General features: G+C 42.4%; 5 protein-coding genes across 5 annotated transcripts; all 5 read right to left on the minus strand.

Moving 5' to 3' along the window:
• Positions 1-21: 21 nt before the first annotated feature.
• On the minus strand, positions 22-1,848 carry RhiXN_11292 (Transposon Ty3-G Gag-Pol polyprotein; the record flags this gene model as incomplete). Its single annotated transcript, XM_043331107.1, has 1 exon — positions 22-1,848. One exon carries the CDS (start codon positions 1,846-1,848, stop codon positions 22-24), a length of 1,827 nt encoding a protein of 608 aa, XP_043184617.1.
• Positions 1,849-14,586: 12,738 nt separating this feature from the next.
• On the minus strand, positions 14,587-16,000 carry RhiXN_11293 (uncharacterized protein; the record flags this gene model as incomplete). The annotated part of the gene is made up of 2 exons (XM_043331108.1): positions 14,587-14,915; positions 15,928-16,000. 2 exons carry the CDS (start codon positions 15,998-16,000, stop codon positions 14,587-14,589), a joined length of 402 nt encoding a protein of 133 aa, XP_043184618.1.
• A 2,067-nt stretch (positions 16,001-18,067) lies between these two features.
• Positions 18,068-18,625, minus strand: RhiXN_11294 (uncharacterized protein; the record flags this gene model as incomplete). The annotated part of the gene is made up of 2 exons (XM_043331109.1): positions 18,068-18,526; positions 18,578-18,625. 2 exons carry the CDS (start codon positions 18,623-18,625, stop codon positions 18,068-18,070), a joined length of 507 nt encoding a protein of 168 aa, XP_043184619.1.
• A 4,493-nt stretch (positions 18,626-23,118) lies between these two features.
• RhiXN_11295 (uncharacterized protein) lies at positions 23,119-23,571 on the minus strand (the record flags this gene model as incomplete). Its single annotated transcript, XM_043331110.1, has 1 exon — positions 23,119-23,571. The coding sequence occupies one exon, from the start codon at positions 23,569-23,571 to the stop codon at positions 23,119-23,121; it is 453 nt and encodes a 150-aa protein (XP_043184620.1).
• Positions 23,572-24,024: 453 nt separating this feature from the next.
• RhiXN_11296 (uncharacterized protein) lies at positions 24,025-24,366 on the minus strand (the record flags this gene model as incomplete). Its single annotated transcript, XM_043331111.1, has 1 exon — positions 24,025-24,366. One exon carries the CDS (start codon positions 24,364-24,366, stop codon positions 24,025-24,027), a length of 342 nt encoding a protein of 113 aa, XP_043184621.1.
• Positions 24,367-24,733: the final 367 nt, after the last annotated feature.

Genomic DNA, 24,733 nt, shown 5'->3' on the forward strand with positions numbered 1-24,733 from the left:
GGCTGCCTTCCCGGATAGGAATCAACTAACGTTTTGAACGGCGGTCTCCCTAGAGATTCCAGTCTTGTATACCCCGTTATCATAGTCAAACACGAACTGTTTGTACTCTTCTAAATTTGGTTCTTCACCTTTGTAAGTCTTTGGAGCTTGGGCTTTGTAGCCCAATTGAGCTTGCTTGTTGGTTTTCTTCTTCAACTTTTTGTTTTCATTGATTAACCTTTTCAACAGCTTTCTGATTTTGTTGTTGTCCACGTTGGCAATCTCGGTTTCAGTATCACTCGATGAAGCTTCACTATCAGACCCATTGGACCCGTCGGAGTCGTCTGGGGGCGTTGTTCGATGGTTCCTCTTGGTCCTGCAAGCTCTTGTCTTGTTCACTTGGGGGCTCCAGATCCTGGGTGATTCTATCTTGGACTCGTTCTTAGCCGTTCTGGTGTTGCTTTGGTCTCCCCTTCCAGAGGTTACCTTGCCATATCTGGATTCAATATACCCGCCGCTCCTAAACCCGTCTGGTACGTACTCTGATTGGTGAATGCTTGTAATTCTTGATGACTGGCGGCGTTCAGACTCATTGATATCTGATTTAACCGGTTCAATTTCATCAATTGCTACCCCCAAGCTGCATCTGGGGCGGGTTTTTCTGGTGGGTTCTTTGCCCTTACCCTTCCTCAAGACATCTAGTACATCACTTTCCTCCTTGTCTGACGATATTACGACATATCTAGGTGCGTCTTTGTCAACTATTTCCTCTACGGTCACTCTTGGGGATTGTTGGGATCCGGACAGTCCTGCTCCTGATGTCTGGCTTGGGACTTGTGATTCCGCAAACATTTGTGCACGTTCCAGGGCTTGTAGCTTGAGTACGGTTGCTTTGTATTCCTCATTGTCCAGTACATAGTCGTCATTCACCTCACAGATTATTGCGCTGACTCTTACGTTTTCCCCTTTGGAGGCGTTTCTATACTCGCTAGTTTGTTCTGTCTCTGATACCAAAAGGTAGTCTGACCTTGACCAGTGGTCCCAGTACCACTCAATATCGAGCTCAGGTAAGTCCCTTCCCGTTTCCAGTGCAACGTCTGCCTTTCTCATTTTGTCAAACCAGCTTACTTGTTGAGTTTCACCGGTTTCCTGTCTTACGTGGGACTGTTCCATTGCCCTGTTGTTACTAGGTGATTTGTTCAATACTATATATTGGGGTTCCAACCCGGCCAATTCCTTGTCCTCACTCCTGTCCTCTAGTACTTGACTAGTACAAGCCGTCACAAAGATTGTGGCCCCACTTTGGTCAAACTCTAAACCCAAGCCCGTATCCCTTCCAGTGGGCGTTTTGGGAGATTTGAGGGCACACGGCTCACTTTGTGCTGCATCAGGAGAAGCTGAGCCTCCGAGCGCTGTGTGAGTTGCTTCTTGAGTGTCCTTGGGTGAGTCTTCCCTTTTGCTTTCAGGGGCATCTGCTTCTTTGCAGGCATCCGCTCCTTTGCGGGCTTCCATTGTTGGATGGGTATTGGCTTCCCGGGTATTTGCACTTGCTTTGGGTTTGATAGGTGGTGTCCAATTGGTGAGTGCTTGATACACCGCAGGGGATACTTTCACCCCGCCTGCTTTCACCCAGGCTACTCCCTTGCGCCTACCAGCTCCTTGTAATACAAGAGCTTCTTTGTTTAGGTTGTCTGCTGGGACCAACCCAAAGGTGATCAGCCTTCTTTCCCTGTTAACATTTTGCTCACCCTTTTCAGCTTCTACCTTGGACTCCTCAATAGCCTTTGTCTTTCGGATTTGACGCTTCAGAGCCGCCGGCGCTTGTCTGGGGTTGTACGTGCGTCGGCTCCTCATGACTTGGTTGAGCATGCTAACTGTTGTAGGGTTTCCTTTTGCAAAGTGTTTTTGTTTTGTTCAGTCTGTTGTGAGTACAATGGCGGCCAACCCGGGTACTTGTAGACTGGTAAAAATTTTAGAATTCACCAAGCGGTGTTTTCAGGTATGTCAAAAAATGTAAAACGCCGTAAATTGAATGTAGATAAACTTATTGCAATCTTAATGACAAGACTTGTTGACAAGATCACAAACACTCAATTGATGTAAGAGAAAAAACAGTACATGAAAATTTTGGGTATGCGGGCCTTAAAAGGTGCCGCGGTACTATACAGGACTTAGTAAGGGAAATGATACATCCAGTAACACTAAATGAGAACAATGAGTAAAGAGTGATACCATTTTGTTACAAGGGGGCTTGGATTAGTACAGGGGTTGGATTTTGCCAGTAATCTGGACCCGGGTGTTGGATTGTTGGGGTTGGATAGTCCGTACCTTGGGGGTATACGGTGGTACACGCAATGTTGTGATTAAAAAAAATTATAGAGCTACATGTAAGGTTTTTGAGACACCTGGCTATCACATACCGGGTTCTCAGAGTTGTAAGCTTAGTTGCAAAACGTCAAGAGACATTTTGCGTAAAAACAATCAAAGGGGGGACAGCGCTAGTAGCAGCAGGTAGGTGACTGCATGCACAAACTGGTCACATGACCTTGATATGGCTGATTTTGTGTGCGTACCAAGTACGCATGGTGATGACTTTAATTGCCGTGAGGTAGAGCTTACTCAACCATGTGAACTAGTTGTGTGATTCTCACGCAGCTTGTTTTGTGTGCATACCGTGTATGCACTGCAACTGTTTAATGACAATCAAAGCCCATGCATAAAGGCGGATGATCCGCCGCGGATTAGTCTGTGGCCTGTATGTGTCTGGTCTTCCATGCGTACTGCGTACGCATAGCAGCAGGTAGGTGACTGCATGCACAAACTGGTCACATGACCTTGATATAGCTGATTTTGTGTGCGTACCAAGTACGCATAGTGATCACTGTAACCATTGTATGGTAGAGCTTGCTCAACTGTGTGAACTAGTCATGTGATCTTAATGCAGTATGTTTTGTGTGCGTACTGCGTATGCACTGTGGCTGTTTGGTAAAATTGGAGCTTAAATGTTACTGGTAACCTAGTCATGTGACCTGTATATGTCTTATCCTCTGTGCATACTGCATACCCATAGTGGACTGCATGAGTACCCTGGTCACATGACCTTGATACAGTTGGTTTCTTGTGCATACATGGTATGCACAGTGATTGCTATGGCTGTAGTATCTTACAAACTTAACTGGCTCTGTAAATTAGTCATATATTGTTAATGCAGCTGAATTTGTGTGTGTACTGGGTATGCATTGCCCTTTGCATGCTGTTATATCAAAGAATAACTGTGCTTGTGCTGTATGCATACTTGGTATATATACAACAGTTTAAGACAGTATTTTTTTGCAAGTTGAACTGGACCTGGGCAGACCTGCTTGCTGTTATTAACCCCAACCTATACAGGGAACCTAGAATCAGCTTGAGTGCAACCCTGCTAAGACTCTCTGGCAGTCTGCTAAAGTATTTGGTGCTTCCACAATGCCCTTACTGTTAAGAGTTGTGTAAATACAGGAGTAAGAAAGAATTACTATATACAAAATGTATATGAGAATAACTAAGAACTAGTATTAAGAATCAGAATATATGCACAGAATATATGCACAATATAGGCTAGGTTATCAGGAATAACAACTCCTAACAAATAGTCTAGCAACTATGAAGTGCAGGTGGTTGGTTATGTATAGTACCTTAGACTAATGTTACTTAAGCCTAAGTGACTAAGGGTATGTATACTTAAGGTCTCTGGGATAGTACCTTAAGTAAGAGGGTTACCTGACTAATGTACAGGATTTATAGGATTTGCCTATCAAGTATAGGACTTATGGATGCTTAAGTAAGACTTAAGACTTATGGGGTTTACCTAAAATATATCTAGGATTTATGAGATATTGTAGATAAAGATATCTACAATATAGGGGGTATGGTGGATTGAAACACTATCACTCAATCACAACAATCCTTACAGTATTGTCGCACTATACTCAATGTTGAACTCAACAACTGTGACAGTCAAGGGGCACAGGGTTGCAGTAAGTACACTAGTAGGTTACCCTGTGTCTGTTGGGACTGGCCTATGGTCTTAGTGTGCCAAATAACCTCCTATGCTATTTACAGTGAGTCAATCACTAAAGTAAATGTGCAGATAAGCTGTTAAAGGCTTGTGTGTATATGTCAATATATAAGAGTGGATAAATGGATGCATTAGAAGCGTCTTCACAGGGTCCTTTTATACCCTGAGAAGGCGCACAAACAAGTATATACATGATTGATACCAAGAGGGGGTACAGGAGGTATATGTGGCAACTGAAACACTTGAGGGAGCCAATACTTTGGTACATAGTAAACAAACAACAGATCCTAATATTTGCCCCAAGGCAATGTTTGCCCCAAGGCAGTATTTACTTGTGTGGGTCCTTAGATGTCCCAAGGCTAAGTGTTTCATCCTTGGAGTAAACAGTCCCAAAGGTAGGATACCTCTGCATTGGGTACTTACAGTAAATGGGGCATAACTCAGCCAAATGTTGTCCGTTTTGGGAGTTTGACCCAGCGTTCTGGAGCGCACAAACATGCGCACCTAAGCGCAAGCGATTCGGCAGTGTGGGATGCCCGGGTGATGGAGAAAAGGCGCATTTAGTGCGTCGGCGCTTAAGGGCTGATTAAGCGCCGGAGCACTTGTCTATGCAACAGGGGGGACCCTGAATATTTCTGTGTGTAGCCACAAGATAGAATCTTGAATAATAAATACTACAAACAAGAGAAATATTACTTGTTACTGTTTATCTACTCAGCTGAATTTATATATATTTAAATGAGTGAGAAAACATCATATATGCAAAAGGCATTGCATATTAAAGGTATTCCTGAGCTTTGTAGGTTTTGTAAAGGTCACTATTGGATAGAGGGACCTTGAAAACCTTAGTTCGCATCTTTATCTCATTTATTTACTGTGAGATTACTAGTGTAATTAATAAAAATAAGTACAGATTAAAGAAGAAATGTCATATCCATAACACTTACCCCCTTGTCAGCCATTGGAGACAGCAAAATAAATTTCATAATTCTCAATTAAATTACAGTGAGTTCTAGAGACTGACATTTGGGTTTTGTACTACTCTGCCTGTACCTTGCATTGCCTGCTGAACAGTAATATGCTTATTACTAGTTATTGGTAGGGATCACCCTGATACTAACCACTTTACTCTTATAGCAAGATAACTAGTTACTTTAATATACTCTAATTACACTAGCATAGACTTCTCTTCTTACTTATCCTCCTAAGATTTTTACCTTTTATAGTTAGACAGTTACCTTATTTGTCTTTTATTTTCTTTTGGTTACTTTCTTTCCTCTTTAGAGTATTTTGTTTTATTATTTTTTTCCCTATCTATAACAGTCCAACTCAAAGTCCAATGGCAGAAAAAGGCCTGAGTCATTGGCAATGCTGTTGATACTTGAGCTTGTATCAAAAAGATGCAGGGAACTAAACAACAATATCTCATCAAGGTCATTGTGTAGACTGCTTGTTAGACTTTGTGCTCTAGTCAAAAGTGGGCTGTGTCAGAGCCAACAACTACCAAAGGGTAATACCTAACAAGCTATTGCCTAATATAGGACTTATCAGCAAGTAGGGCCTAACAATGCTCAAGGGCAATGCCAGGAAGGGGTAGGACAAGACCTAATATAGTAAAGTGCACTAATGCTGTTAAGACAGCAGGGCAAGGAACCTTTGACAGGGACTGGTATGCTCTCAGGCAATACTCTAAGTGTATGTCTTAGGATAGGTAGTGTAGGAAGGGATAAGAGGTTGAGTTCTGAGGCTTAAGGCTCTCAGAACCCTCCTTATATATTCACAAGGGAAGGGAATAGTAAATACATGTACAAACATAACAACAAAGATAAGGTCACATGACCAAAGATAAGAAAGGCGTGATCACATGACCTTGAGTCATGTGATTAGATTACATAATAAGCGCTCAGCGCCTAACAGCATAAAGACGCATATATCCATAAATCTTCAAGAGAACAGCGCATATATTCACTATTTCTTTGACTTAGTGGATTCTAAGGTGGTCACGCCTCTAGGACATGACAGGCTGTGGTTATTGTTGACATTGCCCCAATAGGCAGTACCATCATCCATTAGATCATCAAGGCCAGAAGATCTCCCCAGTGTCAGGAGTGTTGGATTGTCCCAAGGATTGTATACAATTGGTCCCAAGGCCAATGGGTTTCCATCCAAGGCAGTAAGTGTAGATCTAGAACCAGAGGCTGAACTAACTTGAGGGGCCAAAGGTGGGCAGGTGCTATTGAGCAAGGTAAAAGGGGTGCTAATATGGCTGGTACTGGAGGCAGCCATCAAAAACATTTTCTCATCCAAGTCCAATTGTCTTTTACACTCCTTGTGTACTCTTGGGCTCACCATAGCACCAGCATGTTTCTTGCCACAAACATTGCATTTCTGCAGGACTTTGCTCTATTTTTGAAGTGTTTCTTAGTATTGGGTTTCATGAGAATACAGAAAGTCAACCCAGCATACTCACTGTGCTACCCTTAGTTGCTGGCATCCCTATATTAAAGCAATAGAATAGCTATAGCTATCTGCACTTTGTGGGTTTCAAGTGCTAAAACATAAAGAATATTAATATATATTAAACCAAGATTAGTATGGTTATGGCATAATGTACAAGTACTAGGTTGCAATTGATATTGATAACCACTTGAGCTGGACCATACTCTGATCACAGTCTCAGAGCCCAGGTCCACTCAGGAATTCATCAGGCTTCTACCAGGTAAACCCCATGTCATACGCTGTATCTATGCTGACATTCACCCTGTATGCATTCTCCATATGTTGGGTGGGCATTATTCTGTGATATACAGCATGCAGACATAGAGTGCTGGCTTGAGCATGAATGCAATGGGCATACACCATGCATACACAGGCTGACTAACAAAAACCAGGAGGTTGGTTCACCTGACACAGAAATTTTGTGTATAAGTGTATCTGCAGATTGATCTACAAACTCCCACCCTGCAGTGTGAGAATACTGCTTAAGGCAGTGGCTAGCTATCCTATGGCATGACTAGCTATAATACAGCAGTGAGCAAGCTTAAGGTGGCAAACAACTGGCTAAGTACAATGAGCAGACTGCTTAAGGTGGTGGTGAGCAAACTACTAAGTGATTTACTGGGCTGTAAGGCCCTGGTACATGGAGTAGATGCAACAAGAGGTAATTGACCTGGGGATTGCCATGGTTGATTGCCCTCCTTATATATTACAGAGGTGTCTATTTACAAATGAATAATATGCAAAGTCATATCCAATAAGAAGCCTGCTCTGACTGCAGCCTTACTGATGCATATGTGTCACCTATGATGTTATGGAATAGATGATTTAGACATATGTGGCCCTAATTGCCAATAGTGAATAGTGCAATCTATGGTAATCATACTTGCTTTATCCAAATATGTGCATGCCCATTACTTCATTTGGAATCTGGCAGTGCTATAAGACATTTTATACTTTATTTCCTGATTGCACTTGCATGTATACACATTTGATCATGCAAACAGGTCATACTATTATTTCCATGATATATAGTATTTTTTGTATCATACATTTATATGCAGAAACTGTCAGAGTCTGACTAATAAAGAATGGGATAAATGCCTAAAGAGGCAGTGCTGGCTTTGGGGATAAGCAGAAGACTGCAACCAACACTTTAGAGAGAGAATTTACTTGCCAAATATGGCACAAGACCCCTTAGAGTAGAGCAGGAGAGTGGGCAGGGTAGTCAGTAGATTGACAGGAGGTCAAGTTCTGGTCTGAATGCCAGAACTCTCCCTTCATTATATACATCATACAGAACAAGGGAACTGTAAAGTACAAAGAAGAACAATGGAAAACATACTACAAAGGTATGGGTAACTAAGAGAACAATAGAACAATGCAACTAAGGACATATGGTAACTAAGTAACCAGAGGACAAAGCTAACAGGCTAAACAAAGGGACCATTCACATTCCATGTTGATTGCTCTGCCAGGGGAGTCCTGCATGGCCTGTGGTCATGTTGGGAACATCCCCTGGTCCATATAATTCGTAAAATTCAGATAAAAAGATAATAGAATAATAGGGTATCTGTGTTCATGCCTCTTGGGTCATGACAGAAACAGTGCTTATGGACCATAGGACAAGTGCAAGCAAGCATGGAAGCACTGGCACTGAGTAAATGCAAATAAGCACCAAAGGTTGGTGGGGTGCACCAATGCCAATATCTCAGCAGGAAATAGGCATATTACTATGCAGACAAATACAAATAAGTTGGAGGCAGCAGTATCTCACTTCTCAAAAATTAATTGTCTGATTCTGAGCCAAACTGATGGAGAAACTAACCATTTAGGTTTCTAGCTCTTCCTATGAGATCCTACCTTGAATCAAGACTATTTTAGCATTCACACCAATGTGATTTAGTCATATATGCTCTAGAACATTCTATAAATAGCCCTGGGTCTATCTAACTAGGACTTATTAGGCTTAATTGGTCTTTACATATCAAATAGCTCAGACTGTACCTCTCATGTAACATCCTCTTTTGGATATCATGTATATAGTTGTTTGTTCTCCCTCTTGGGTATATAAAGCCCCAGAGGGAGACCCTTTGAGTTCATCCCCATTTTCATCCCATTTTTACCTCTTTTGTTAACTTAAAAAGATCTAATAGATCTTCTTTACTTAGTTTAGAGTGCCTTGTTTTGCTCTCTTAGCCTCTTAAGCTCACTGAACTTAACCTGTAAGGTATCTTGGCACCTATAGCCTCTAGCAAGGTTCCAAACAGTACTGGGTAGCTAGGAAAGGCTCTAGGGCAACTGTGAACCTCTTGAGTAAGTCAGTGGGGAGAATTTAAGGTTATTAAAGCAGCATATACACTTTAATTAAGTGCAATCTCAGCTAAATAAATTACTAACAAATCCAAATGAATCACAGTTAGTAGAAGAGACTCAGTACTAACTTCTATACTATAGGTATAGGCACAACCAACCACCTGCATCTGCAGTGATTGCTTGATTACTTCTTAAGTGTAGGGTTCACCCTGATTAATAACCTACTTTACCTTTATATAGCTAGCTCATTGCCTTTTATGTCCATACATAATTGATCTATTATCTACTTTACTATATTCTGTACATACACTGAGCAGCAAAAGTATTGCAGGTCAGGACAGGTCAAAAGTTTACCTCCATTGCTGAGCAGCCAATCAGTGAATCCCATCCAGATTATACTGACACATGTGGCCATTGTAACACTATGCTTTAGCCCAAAATCTTACAAATCCATCAAGAACTGAGCTCACAACCCCACTTTTGCTGTAATGCAACATGTTCTAACTCTGTGATTGTCAATCAGGAAACAGCCAGTTTTCCATTATAAGGTTTATCTTAGAGAAACCTTCTGCTGTATGAGTTTCAACCTCTTCCAATTCACAATCACAGAGTTAGAACATGTTCAATTTGAGACCCCACCCATTGGCTGCAATCTCTGTGTATACTGCATGCTATCTTTCTGTACACATCACTGCTGCCATAGATAACTGGTCTCAGCATACCCTTGATCTATGTCTACTACTGCTAGAAGCTCTATGTCATTTGGCTTGGATTTCAGCTAATGAGTGGCATTTCAATTTTCAGCTCATACAGCCCAACCCACTGCAATCTCTTATATTGCCAGTCCCAGGTATGGGAAGGTCATGGAAACTGTTTCACTGGGTACCAGCAGTCACCTGAGATACCCCAAAGCATTTCCAGCCCACACAGTGCCTTGAGTGCAATGCAACTGCAATTTGGAGTTTCTTTTACTGGCCCTGAGAAGACAGTTCTGTTACACAGTCCCTAATGGGTGGAACAAGCTGATACTCTGTCCAGCAGTGGCTCATATAACTGGGAATGTGTATGCAAGAAACCAGAGCTTATACTGAGCTGCATAATCAGTTATGTGCAGATTTTTAAGATGCTCAACACAATTGGCAAAAGTTTTGCAGGTTGCATTACAGCAAAAGTGGGGTTGTGTGCTCAGTTCTTGATGGATTTGTAAGATTTTGGGCTAAAGCATAGTGTTACAATGGCCACATGTGTCAGTATAATTTGGATGGGATTCACTGATTGGCTGCTCAGCAATGGAGGTAAACTTTTGACCTGTCCTGACCTGCAATACTTTTGCTGCTCAGTGTATGGTGCATGCAGAAGAGTAGGCCCTTGTGACAAAAAGGACAGAGCTGTTCTGCCAAGCAGCATACTGGGTGCACTGTGACCACAAGGAGCAGGTCTGTGTGACAACATGGTGCCACTGTGGTGCCAGGGCTGGCATACCAGGTATGCTGCTTCTCTAAAGGAATGCTATGTGACAGCCTTACATAATCCCATAGCTCTGGCCCAGGGGCAGGCATACTAGGTATGCCATGGGAATAGCAGGGTGTGAGCATAGTGAGGTGGGTGTACCAAGTATGCTATACACATGCAAGCTGGCTGGTGGTAGGTGGGACCTTAGTCATGCAGCAAATTGTAACCAAAGGGAATGAACTGGGAACTGGGAAGTTTGGCCACTCACCAGTCCATACTAGGTCCATCCTAGGGCTCATCCTAGCATCCTAGGATGCTAGGATGGTTAGGAGACAAATCCTAGGTGGGCTTAAAACACAATTGTGTGTAGTATGGTTGTGTACCAAGTACGCAACTCTGCATGAGTAGAGCAGTGGGTGGTCATGTGACTCACCCTAACACAGTTGTGTGTGATATAGTTGCATACTTGGTACGCAAATCTGCATGAGTAGAGTGGTGGGTGGTCATGTGACTCACCCTAGCATGACTGTGTGCAGTATAGTTGTGTACCAAGTACACAACTCTGCATGAGTAGAGTGGTGGGTGGTCATGTGACTCACCCTAACATAACTGTGGGTGATATAGTTGCATACTTGGTACACAACTCTGCATGAGTAGAGCAGTGGGTGGTCATGTGACTCACCCTAACACAATTGTACGTGATACAGTTGCATACCAAGTATGCAACTCTGCATGAGTAGTGCAGTGGATGGTCACATGACTCACCCTAACATGATTGTGGGTCATATAGCTGTGTACTTGGTACACAACTGTGAGTACAAGGAGTAATCATTGATCATGTGACTCACCCTAACATTGACTATGGTGCTACACTTCTGCATGTGGTATGCAATTCTGTGTGGGATGGGTGGTCAGTTATCACATGACTCACCCTAACTTAGGGGATGGTGGTATTGCTGTGTGTAAAGTACGCAGCTTTTTGTAGGAGGGCTAATGCTTTCCCTATAATCCACCCTACACCATATGAGGGTTGTGCCCACCTGGTTCCCACCCTGTGCCATATTACAGTTCACCCTGCAGTGTAGCTTGGTTCAACCTACCACCAACCTGCTACTTTGTAATAACCTAACTGGCACAACATCTTGGCGTGATAAGCACCAAGGTCACATGATTGGAAAAGTAAGGTTATAGAGTTTGTAAAAAAATAGTAGAAGTATCAGAAGAATTAGCAGAGTCTGGTGGTATATTTTGTGAGGGTGTAACAATTTATACCCTTGGACACCTGTGATTACTATATACAATAGGGTGAAGAAATAATATACATGGCATGACAAACAGAGCTAGGATGTTGAGCAAGAGCCAGTCTCATAAAGCTATGCCTTATAAGAGTTAGCCTCTAGTGCTATGAATATCCTCTTCCCACTGAGAATCATAAGAGAAGGACTGAAACAGGTAGTACCCATAGCAGGGCCTAGACCACAACTCCCAGTTACTGAGCATAGTAGCTTCTGGAAAAGCATAATGCTGACTTAAGTACTATTGTCTAATTAGTCCTAAGATATTGAGCCTTTTGTTTAATAAAGCTGTGTCTCCCTTAATACCTAATGTATCTACATGATCAAAAATAGTTGAATATACAGAAAGATTCAGCAAATCTTACTACATAACTTATAAGTACTCATGAACTATGTTTTAATGTCAATTCCTGTTTGCTTACTGTGCCTTTCCTGACTATAGTATTCTGTTCTGTAATAGAGAACACATCTTGAGTGATGACACATGGTCTAAACCTGGTACAAGTGGTTACATGCTGGCCAAAGCCCAAATTGGTGGCTGAAGGTGTGATCATGGGTTGTCTGCAGAGGATCATTAGGGCTCTATAGCTCAGTGGTTAAGCAGGTTTGGTCCAGCTGGTTGTATTTTCCTCATTTTATAACAAGTTTTCAGACACCAGCAGTAATGGCACCATGAAAGAGAATGCTGATGGCTAATCAACCCTGAGATTGAAATTCTGACAGGAAACCAATGCATTTGCTATCAAATGGTATATATATCACGTGGTTCTGACAGGTTGTGACTTCTTGGGTATTAGCTAAGCAACCCTGAAAATGATATTCTACTAATTAACCACGTGATTCTGCGTCAATCCATATACATATCATGGCAATTGGAAACATCAATCAAATTTGTGTACTAATGGCCAAACAGAGCATGCACCTTCCATTTTTGGAAGTCAAGACTACCATAAATGGAAAGAGGGGGCTTGATTACCCCATATAGTGCAGTTCAAGGATAGATATAACGTGTGAGAGGAGAAAATGAGAAATGAAGTAAATTTAGTGGATTTTGGTGAAGTGGGCCAGTTTTGAAAAATGGACTAAATTCAGTCCATTTTTCAAAACTGGCCCACTTCACCAAAATCCACTAAATTTACTTCATTTCTCATTTTCTCCTCTCACATGTCATGACCCATGCCTTTGCTGGCATGTCTCCTGACCAAGCCACCTACTAATTGGATATCCTACAGTCTTTAGAAGGCCGCATATACTCACATATATGCAGTCAGAACTGTCATTACTCTAAGCGCTCATGACTTAGAGACTGACAGTCCACCAGGGTCACATGACCTCCCCCCCTCCAGTCCTTTATCAAATACTATACTAAACTACTACGGATTTGAGGTGGGGGGGGGATGACATAATCTCTTCTATAATAATAATATTCAGACCTTGCCTGCGGGCATTAACATTGGCCCACGGCTAGGGGGGCAGGGGGAGTGCAACATCCCCCAGCAATATATATTATTCATATATCACTGTGCATCACATATACTATATATATCTTTGACAGTGGATATATATGGTAATAACCTTTCCAGATATGGGTTATGACATCACACGCTATATCTATCCTTGAAACTGCACTATATGGGGTAATCAAGCCCCCTCTTTCCATTTATGGTAGTCTTGACTTCCAAAAATGGAAGGTGCATGCTCTGTTTGGCCATTAGTACACAAATTTGATTGATGTTTTCAAATTGCCATGATATGTATGTGGATTGACGCAGAATCACGTGGTTAATTAGTAGAATTTCATTTCAGGGTCCCTTAGCTAATAGGTGCTTGCACATAACTGCAATTTTGTGTGAATTATTGAAGAGATGAATTTTAACAAATGATTTCAAATTGCCTTGACAGGTATATGGATAAATGCGGAATCATGTGGCTTACTAGTAAAATTTCATTTTCAGGGCAGGTTATCTAATAGGTTTGGGCAGGAAAATGCAATTTGATGTAAGGTTCTGCTCAACCCCTCCTTGAGCCAGACCCCTATAATAGGTGTCAAAGTACTTTGGCACTTATTTTTATGTAGTTACTGTTAATTAGAATCTTTCAAAAAAATAATACATATTAACATATCTTATGAATTTAAAGGCACTTTTGCAATGAAGGCGCACAACAATTCTACTGGATTTTTAATGCCAGAATAATAATACTTTTAGGCGGCAAATACAGGAAGTGTTGTTGAATAAATATTATCCATTACTGATACTAACTGCATTTGCCTTGTGTGCATCAGGATACTCTGGGCCAGGGAGAGCATCAACATCTGAATCCAGTATATCTACATATACTCATTTATAAAAACAGGCTATTATTTAGTTATGACTCACATGGCCCATGCGCTCTTTTCAACATTGCTAAGTCATTCTCATTTTGGATTTCAACATTGATTCTGTGACAATGCACCTCCACACCATCAGAGGCTAACACCAGCTTTGAAGTAAAGGTCATGCCAATCTAAAAGTCTGCTACATGCTAGTAACTTAGCATGTGTTGAATTATGTTCATACTTTCCAATATGTTGCAAGAACATGACAAAAGTTCCAACAAGTGATAAAAACGTGATTATTGATAATTATTGGCAAGAAAAATTACACAGGAGTTCCTGTAAAAACAATACTTTTACAATACCAAGCTATAAGAATAAACCATATATTTAACTGTTTAAAAGAATTTCAAAGTTGCCTCTAACTGGTACAAAAACACACATTTACTCCTTGGGCCACTGCACCTTCCAAACTCAAAACCCTTGACTTGGCACAGTAAAACTGGTAAAGATATGTATTTTTTTTGCTAATTCCCTAAGATAAAACAACAGAAAAAGAGTATAACTGACAACCAATGAAAGTCAAACGTCAGGAAAAAGGGATAGAGCAAATGAATTTTGGCATTTTGCCAATACAATACAATGCAATATTTTTTTAAAAAAAACAGGCAACAAGGCTACTGGGGCTCAACGGTATATCCACGTGCCAAGTCTTGAATACAAGCCTCAGTCAGCTTACAGGGAACAGTGAGACCAGCCCTTGTATATTGCCTGCAAGCAGAAGGACCGGCTGGGAGAGGGGGCGCAAACATCCTTGGGGGACCATTGCCTGTCACCTGCCTCAAAGCAGGTTTGTCCGCCAGAGCTGAGGCAGTAGGGAGCTTGTGACTGGATGCACCCACAGCAGTCTCTTTGGCACCTGCAACAAGTGTAGCCAATGGGGGATCCACCTCCATAGTATTGGGAGGATTCTGCTCAGCTGCCCCAGCCAATGTCTGCGGCTCATCTATGACGGTCAGCGTGGGTCCACCTGTGCCCCAGCCTTGTCCTGATCCTTGTGACCCACCTCATTTCTGGCCAGGCCTTGTGTCCTACCCTGCACCCCTGCTGGGCCTCAACCCCACCCTTACGCTGGCTCCCCTGCCCTGCCCACGCCTACTCCCACCCACTCCCACTCCCACTCCCACTCCCACTCTCACTCCCACAACCATGACCACGCCCACGTTCAGGGCTAAGTTTGGGCTCACTCCCATGTCCAGGGTCTTTGTTGCTGTGCTGCTGCTGCTAGTACTACTACTACTACTACTGCTGCTGCTGCTACTGGGGGCTTTGCCTGGTGCGTTGCCTTGCCCACTAGTGCAAGAATTGTACTCCCAATTCCTTTGGAGTTCTAGGGCAATCTGGTTGGGATAGGGTGTGGCTTGTTCCCCCAAGGCGTCTTGCTCTTCTTGGTCACAGGTGTCATAACCTATATCTGGAAAGGTTATTACCATATATATCCACTGTCAAAGATATATATAGTATATGTGATGCACAGTATATGAATAATATATATTGCTGGGGGATGTTGCACCCCCTGCCCCCCTAGCCGCGGGCCAATGTTAATGGAGCCTGCAGGCAAGGTCTGAATATTATATATTATAGAAGAGATTATGTCATCCCCCCCCACCTAAAATCCGTAGTAGTTTAGTATAGTATTTGATAAAGGACTGGAGGGGGGGAGGTCATGTGACCCTGGTGGACTGTCAGTCTCTAAGTCATGAGCGCTTAGAGTAATGACAGTTCTGACTGCATATATGTGAGTATATGCGGCCTTCTAAAGACTGTAGGATATCCAATTAGTAGGTGGCTTGGTCAGGAGACATGCCAGCAAAGGCATGGGTCATGACATTGCCCCCTTTTAAGCACAAGTCTAGGGGACCTAGATCTGTGCAAAATAAGAGGAAAGCTACCTCTAAAAGGATACCAGCACTGAAAGGACAGAAAAAAATTTCCCATTTTTGACAGCATTGGCCAACAGTCATTGGCCAACTCCACATGGTTCATCTTGATAGTCCATCCTCCATAGCCTTTAGTTGAAAGTAGTGACATGGTTGTAACTCTCCTCTTGACCTTGGAGTAGTTACCACCCTGTAACCCTACTTTCTTCTCTCTCTCTATCCCCCTTTTAGTGCAAGTTTTAGGGGACCTGAAATTGCACTTATTGAAAATGACTTGACCAATTTCAATGAAATGCTGTTTGTTCAATATTTGCAGTCATTCATCACTGCCTTCTTCCCTCCCAGGGTTCAAGTAAGGCTAGCTGGAATTGAACCAGACTTATAGAGCTAGACCAAGAGCCTTACTGATCCTGAAGCAGATAAAAGATCATGAAGTAGGAGAGGTAAAGCTAGCTGGGGATGATCCAGCCTTTTAGCAGACCACACTCTACCATCCCCACCATGATCTAAGGAAGTACCAATATTTGCAGCCATTTAGAGACTGTCTTCTTCCCTCCCAGGGTCCAAGTAAGGCTAGCTGGAATTGAACCAGACTTATAGAGCTAGACCAAGAGCCTTACTGACCCAAAGCAGATGAAAGACCATGAAGTAGGAGAGGTAAAGCTAGCTGGGGATGATCCAGCCTTTAGCAGACCACACACTACCATCCCTACCATGGTCCAAGGAAGTACTGATCAAACTGATGGAAAGGGTGCTTAACCATATGTCTGTGTGCTAGAGGTGAAGATCAATCCTCTCAAGTAGTCTTGAAGCAAGAGTTGACTGATAGGTAAGAAAGACTTCTTCCTTATAATGGAAAAGTTGTTGATCATTGAGTATAAGTAGATATGTCAATAGGTAAGGTTAGCTGGAATTGAACCAAGCTCTCCCCTCTCCAAGAACCTTATTATTCCTATGACCTAGATAGAGGGGGGACCCTAAACCCCCTCAGAAAGAGTAAGAAGTAGTACTCAATGTTGTAAGACTCAGTCCCTTCTGAGTAAGTAGTATGATCTTGACCTATGCTGACTTGGGAAAGGTATGATTACTAGTTAGATATATGGTTGATTAAGCAAGGATAAGGGAATGGAAGCTGGACCAAAAGCATTCCGTTGCCTGAAGGAGACCTTAATGTTCTGACATCATGATAGAGAGAGTTCATGATATCAAATGTTTACTCATGTTTACACACAATGGTCATGTGATCACCAATAAATGGTCACAAGTTCACACATTAAGGGAGCATGCCCTGGACCTATCTAAGTTTTTGGGTTCAAAGACAGGGGAAAAAAACAAGCTGGTTTTTTAAGCAGCTGTCCCCACCCCTTTATATACCTGGGCTTCACTTGGGTCTATATACATATTTCAAATTGCAGCACAGCCTCAAGAAGCAGTATGAGTCAAAGAAGCATCAGGGTCTTCTTTGATTAGCCAATCAGAAAGCAGTAAAGAACCAGTGAAAAGAAGTTCCGGTGGAGGAGATACTATATTTGGAAGAAGTTGGAAGAAAAGAAGCTCCAGAACCTTCTAGAAGGATGAGTCATCCACATGGTGTGCACAGCCACACTCCAATATGACTCATCCAAATTTCCTTTTATGGTAATCCTATTCCCCAATCCGGCCCAGGATAGCCGGTCACTGCACAGCCACAATCACATGACAGTGGCATTACCATGACAAATGGGACATTATTTGAAATGGCATATTTGGTCATGTGATGGCTGTGTCAAATCAAATTCATGACTAATCCATCTTTGTCAGCATCAATTACATAATCATCAATTACATAATCTGTGATGACTAAGCATGATTGGATTTGTCATGGTTGATTTGTAATCTTCCCAAAAGGGAAGGTGGACTTCCTTATTTGGTAACTCCTCAGTCAATACCTTCTTGACCTAGGTATTTCCTGTTTTGGCAGGAGAGTTACCCTTTAAGGTAATCCAAGTACCAAGGGGTTGACCTTCATTCTTCATATATGATGCATCATTGATGTAGGGGCATTAGTCATCCCCACATCCCCTATAGGCAATACATATACACATATATATGTATATATATACTGGGTATAGGTAAGCAGCTTGTTTTTAATGTCATAACCTATATCTGGAAAGGTTATTACCATATATCACTGTCCACTGTCAAAGATATATATGGTAATAACTTTTCCAGATATAGGTTATGACAACAGGATCCCAAAACTGGAAGTGGGAAGGCCCCACTCAACATTGTTGTTGATAGAGCCAGAATTGGATTCACCAGCCTCATCAATTGATTCCAAAGCTGGGATCATCTCCCATTCTTGCTGCGTCCGCAGGGCTTGCCTATCCGCCTTCTTCTGAGCCGTTTGACAACCTCCAAGCATGGCCAGCCAGGCAGGGTCCTTGGGATGGTTGGGGGGAAGACCCTGCTCCAGGCAAAGAACTTGCATTGCCCATCTGGGCATCCACCAAGGCCTTGGCTGAGCTAAATCCACATCCTTCCATACCTTGGGGGGCACCACATCATCTTCAAGTTCTGCATCCACCCTCCAACTGGCCAAGGTGACCTCCCAGTAAGGCTTATAATAGCAGTTGGGGTTTGTACTGCATAGTGGACGTTTGGTTGGTCCACAGACAAGAACATGATGCAAGGAATTCTATGTTGTATTAGTTCCTTGTTAATTAAAATTATAACCACTGTTACTTACCAACACCCATAAAGTTCTATTTGTCCCATGTATGGGGTTCCAACCCATGCCCCAACTAGCTTTGTAGACATTTGCCACAAGTCTGGATGGCTGCAAGCCACATATAGTGGAGTGTACCCAGCTATTGCAGAGGCAGAGTGCCTTGCCCCATCCATGGGCAATGCAAGCCCAATCAGAAAGTATACACTATCTGTGCCATCTTCTGCCTTGGTTGCAGCTTGGGAACCACCATACTGTAAGTTTTTTTTGGTTGTTGGGACTATCCAATAAAAGAGTAAAATGATTCATGACCAGTAGAAAACAGCTTATTTAACATGATAGGATAAGAAAAGAGTGCCAAAGTGAGACAGGTGAATGAGTAATGTCATTAAATACTCACCCTTAAGTTTATGCTTTTTCAAATCCTGCTGATTTTTTTTGGATAACCTTTCACAGGCCCAGTCAAGGTCTTGCTCCAGGGTGATAGAGCGGTTTGACATTGCCTGCAAAAGCAATGGAACCTTGGGCTCAAGTGTTCAATTACCTCCAGCTTACAATGCAAATCTGTATTAAGCTGATCAAAGGTGGATGGAGGGGGTGGTGGGGGTGGTGGGAGAATTGTTTGAGTACGCATTGTGAGAAAGTAAATGAAAACAAAGGCTACGGAGTAGTGATTCAACCCTCCTTTTAACCTAAAGAATGGTATCTGGGGGACTGATCAATGCCAGGCAGAGTAACTGGGGTCATTTGCAAATTGGTTCAGCTCTATTGCATGTGAATCAGATGTAAAATGTGTGAATCACGTGTGAATCTCCTTGCAATGTTATGCTGTGCCATTTCAAGCATTCCTACCTGGTCATTTTCTGTTATGAGGAAATCAAAAAAGCCATTCTTAGCAATTGTGCCTCAAATATTGACAATGTCTTGATACCTGTTGGAGTATGTTCTGGGTGTATACATATATTTCCCTTTAACAAGGTGTGCCCTGAACCCACCAACAATTATTGACAAGCAATGGCTATGAATTAGATAATTGACTATTATATACACAAAATGAAACTAATCTGATGTGCAAGTAAGACTATACTCAAGAGTCCCCAGCCACTCAACCATGACATACGTTTGTCCTCCTACTGTGTGCTCCGTTGGGAGTTGTACATCCTGAGTAAAATTGATACGGTATGTTGCCTTGCAACACTGAGTCTTCCATACCAAATCATTGCCACCCTGGCCATCTTTACTCTAGCCAATGATCCAGCCAAACAACCTGGTATACAGAGAAGAGGTGGCCAAAGACCTTCAATCCTTGGACCACTTGCATCTTTTAGATCATGGGCTTGTGACCCCCTGTCAGCCAGAGAAGGTTGTGTGCACAACCATGCATTCATCTCTACAGTACGCTTGGATCATTGCCTTGTCAAATGGGGTGTTATAAACGCTAAGCTCTGTTAACAAAAGCGTGTAGAACCCAAGTACCTTGCTGATAATCAGCCTTGGATTCAGCTCAGCAATCAAATGGGTGAATGCTTGAGTTCTGCAGAGAATACAAGGCAATTAGTTTAAAAAAGAACATCATACGCACTTGGACCTACTCCAACATCAGTTGCTTATTGCCTTTACCATGTTTGAATTTGGTTGGCTGCCGCTGAGGTTCCCCCCACATGAAAGAACAAATAGATAGTTATTCCTGAATGATTGATACTGTTTGAGCCAATGTGCACTCTGGTTGAATAAGCAATCAAGCAGCTGGTTATTCAAAGTTAACCAATGCTTCAAATGATTACTATCTGCCAGATCATGTTTCTCACCTCAATCTCTGAGAGCCATAATGCAGTCTCTTGATTGCATGTTACCCATCCCCCATCCAAAATGGTTTCAGTAAGCAGAAACACGTATAGGGTTGCATGTGCTGGTAGGGTACTGCAAGATAAACAGTTTTCATGCATAGGAATACAACGTCATTATGAACAAAACTTACATCAACCAGATAAAGTAGTCTGCGTTGTCCATGGCCTCCATTATTGTCATTTGCCCAAAGTAAACCTGTAAACAGTTGATTAAGTATAATGCATAACAACTGCAAGTAATCATTTTGTACCAGAGTATCCCCACACTTAAGAGCCCCAATCACAGTGTTCATTAGATTGTGAGCAGGCTCTGGATAATCAGGTAAAGATATCAAGAGAACTGCTGCTGGACACCGGAAACTTTTGCTCAAGACAATATCCTGTTCAAATGAAGATGTTGCCTTTAGAAGTGATAATGCCAACTGTACAAGCTACTTACTGGACATCTGGGTCCACAGCCTATATTGGCACAGATTGGGCAGCATGTACAGACAACCAAGCTGGAACGTCTGTACTAGCACATTTGCAACAGTACCTAAGCTTGCAATTGCAGCATATCCAATGCATAACAGTACTGTTGCAAAAAGTGCGGTTTGTTCTGGAAAGTTAATAAGCATTCTGAATACTTGGGTAGTTAGGTCTTACCATTTGCTGCAATAACAGCTGAGACGCAATGGCTGGGAGTTGACTTCTTTGTAAGACTGATGGTGTATGGCTCTGCAAGGTTACAATGTGTTACCTCTTATAACGTATGGCTGAGTTAACAATCAGGACCTCAGATACTCCCTTCCATTGTGATGCATTACCTGGGACCAAGCCTTTGGTTGTTGCATTCTGTGGAATTGTGGTTTTTAGAGTTTGAAATGGTAAGGGTCCGTCACAAAAATTCTTCCCAGGAGGCCTGAGCAATTTAAACACATTCAACACACCTTGCCTGGCCCATTGCTCCCTTGTTAGATTGTCCAGCTCATGTAGCTAGTTAATAATAATACTTTGATTATGCTCTTCCAGACAGTGCACTTAGCAGTGTGGTATTAAAACAATGAAAGGACATGAATTGGCACAGGAGAAGGGCAATTTCACTGGGAAAACACTGAGCGCCCAACCACAGGGTCCTAGTCCAGATAAAACGTTCAACTCTCTTAAATCTCTTGTATGTGTTGGACTGCTCTTTGGTTTACACATTAGTACAATCTATACAGATATATCATGGATGTATTGGGCAAAAGCTTTGATGGACATAGTATATTGAATTCAACAATGTAACCAAAGAGAGGCTGGGTTGGGACCCAGAGGACTATGATAAACCAATACTTGGTAAGTTTCCGTAAGGACTTTAGAACATACCGTTGAGTTTAGAACAGACCACAATTGTCTGACAAGATAAGATTGCCTGATTGTTGGCCAAATTAGGCCATCAGTGTTTTGGCATTACTGCATAGATTTGTATCATAATTACATTATTTACACAGCACTGTAGATATGTATGATAGATTCAACGCACATGACTCAAATGAATTGGAACAATGTTCCAATAACTAGTGTAAGATGCTTGTGTACAATAAAAGTAATCTGTCAAAGCACTTTACATATCCAAGGGTTGATAAGAATGGTGCAACCTATTCCCAGTGTCCTGCACCATTCCCATATCACACATAGCTGCACACCACACATGTTGCATATGCTAAACTAAACTAAATTCAAGCAGAAGAAAATGACACTACTATAAAAGTCTATCAAGAAACATGCCCATGGCTTACAGAAAGCTACTTTAGAACAGCCCAGTGCTGGTCCAAGCCAGCACAGCCTCCCATCCTTGGACCAATTTAGAACACCCCAATAGTTCTAAATTCCTTATGGAAATGGACCCACTGCTGAGCGCGCTCAAGTTTGGCTTGAAAGAATTTGCAATAGACTTTTAAGGGGTATAAATGTTGCAGTAGACACAACCCTTTTACTTGGCTGGAGGCTGCGCTAAAGTGCCACCTTGGCCATCATGGCTTTCTCTTTCCTGGTACTGGATCTGGGAATACTCTTGGAATGCTTATGCTATTGTTTGTGGATGATGTGATTCAAACTTCATGACATCTCCACTTAATACAGTTATGAATGCGCAAGTCAAGCTGTTCCAAGATTGGGATCCCAATATGAACCCACATGGTATATGGACTTGTTCAAGGTATTTTTACTTGTATAGATTTCAATACTTAAGCTCCTTCAAAAATGGGTTGAGAGTGTGACAAGCCATATACACTTAGTCTAATTTAAATTCATTTGGGAGACCATGATAGATATCAAAGTGGTCTTGCTTAGAGTATTGGTGATAAAGGGACAATAATGGCATTATACAGTTGTGTGAAAGCAAAACAGGATAAAATGATATTTACATTCATCAAACTAAAGAATAACTTCATATTCATTGGGCGCATATACAATAAGTACAATGCCCCCCTGGGCCACTCAAAGGTCCATATCTTATGAGTTTGTACACTTGGAAGGTAATCCCAATCTCTCAAAAATCAAACTACATATTCTTTGCTGCAGTTCTGTGAGTAGGATGACCTGATCTCAATAGGCTGTGCCTCAAGGTGGTCTTGTATTGTTTGCAGGAAGTCTCTATTGTAAGTAACCCATTGACCTTCTGGTGCGTTGCATTCCAATTCTGCAGGAAAGGCAATTGAATGATTCAAGAAATTCAAAGAAGATACCTTTGTATCATTCATCACATCCACAATTTGCGTCCAGTACTGAAGCTTGAATGGCTGTTTTTTGCTGCTGGCTGGCTTTGGCCTGATAATCAAGCAATTGTGAGGAAAAAGCTTCAAAGGACCTGGGGCAAACAAGTGCTGCATAGATGTTGGACAAACTGATTGGATTCACTTGTCCTAGAGGATGGGAACGCTTGGCAGGTCTAGGGGATGGGGGAGGAGATTGAAGTGGTGCTGCGTTGGAGCATTGTGAGGGGCTGCTGTTGATCTGCTCCTGGCTTGTTATGGGTACAATCAAGTTGGAGAGCTGAATGATCCTAAATGTGCCCGGATTGATAACATAGCATAGTTGCAACCCCATGGGATCAAGTGCCTTGGAGCACAGAAAGGGAAATCCTTGACTCCTTGCAGCCTCTGTAAGTTGCAAATCTTCAACCATTTGCTTGGTGCACTTGCTCATTGGGACGCTTGACCAAGCTCTTCAACCAGTAGGCCAGAACTGAAGTAAGTAGCACAACTTCAGGTGAGCCCCAGGAACTGCGGATAGTTGAGACTGTTGTGGATGATTGAAGACCAGCCTCTGCTTAGCATTACTTTGAAGCGTGCCGACTCTTCATTGGATAACAACCTATCATTGATTGGTTCATGATTAGATGCAAGTAAATTGTTTATGAGAGGACTTACAAGCATCTGCTGCAAGCATGCAATCCAAAACATCCCTAGGGTCCTTCTTCATGAAGTGGTTGGCTCCCAGGCAGACATGCAGACCTCAAATTGCAGACCATAGCTATCAGCTTCAAGCATTACGTCCTGAAAGGCTTTCATTGCTGCAGAAAATTACTGCGGTTTCCCATGTTCAGAGCCTCAGCAGCTGTGAAGTTTGCGCCAACAGACTTGTTGCAATGATGGTAGGTCAATACCATATCTTTGGGGTAAAACTGAACCTTGGCAACCCTGGAGTCTCTCCTGACATCCGCCCTAGGAAGAGCACGTCCACCACCACCGCAAAGGAGGAGCAGTACCTGTCAAAATGCAGTGTCTTGTAGCCAGGACGCAAAAGCTCCTGCATTGGTGCATAACAAAACAGCATTGTGCTCCTCTTGAGCTCTTCTGGCAAGGATGGCCAATAAACATTTGCAGTCCAGCCAATGTCAACCACAATGTCATGCAGATTCTGAGCAAACCAGTCAATGAAGCTATAGCTTTGTAGCGCATACTTGAGGGGGTTGTTGTCATCACGCCCGTGAATGTTCATTGTTGCAAGCTTCAGGTATTCCATATATGGAAGAAATAATTCCAATACTTGGCAAGCTCAAGGGTTTTGTTGATGATCTGACGGACCAACAGGAAAACCAAGTTCAAACAACAGGCTCTAAGCAATGTCCAAGGAAAGATCTTGAGCCCCCACCCTGATTGACCTGGCTTGATGCCATCTGGTAAGTGGTGGAAGAGCTTCAATGGTTTTCTCAACAGCATGTTGATGATCTGACGGACCAACAGGAAAACCAAGTTCAACACAACAGGCTCTAAGCAATGTCCAAGGAAAGATCTTGAGCCCCCACCCTGATTGACCTGGCTTGATGCCATCTGGTAAGTGGTTGGAAGAGCTTCAATGGTTTTCT

This window comes from Rhizoctonia solani, chromosome 12, assembly GCF_016906535.1.
Source record: "Rhizoctonia solani chromosome 12, complete sequence".
NCBI lineage: Eukaryota > Fungi > Basidiomycota > Agaricomycetes > Cantharellales > Ceratobasidiaceae > Rhizoctonia > Rhizoctonia solani.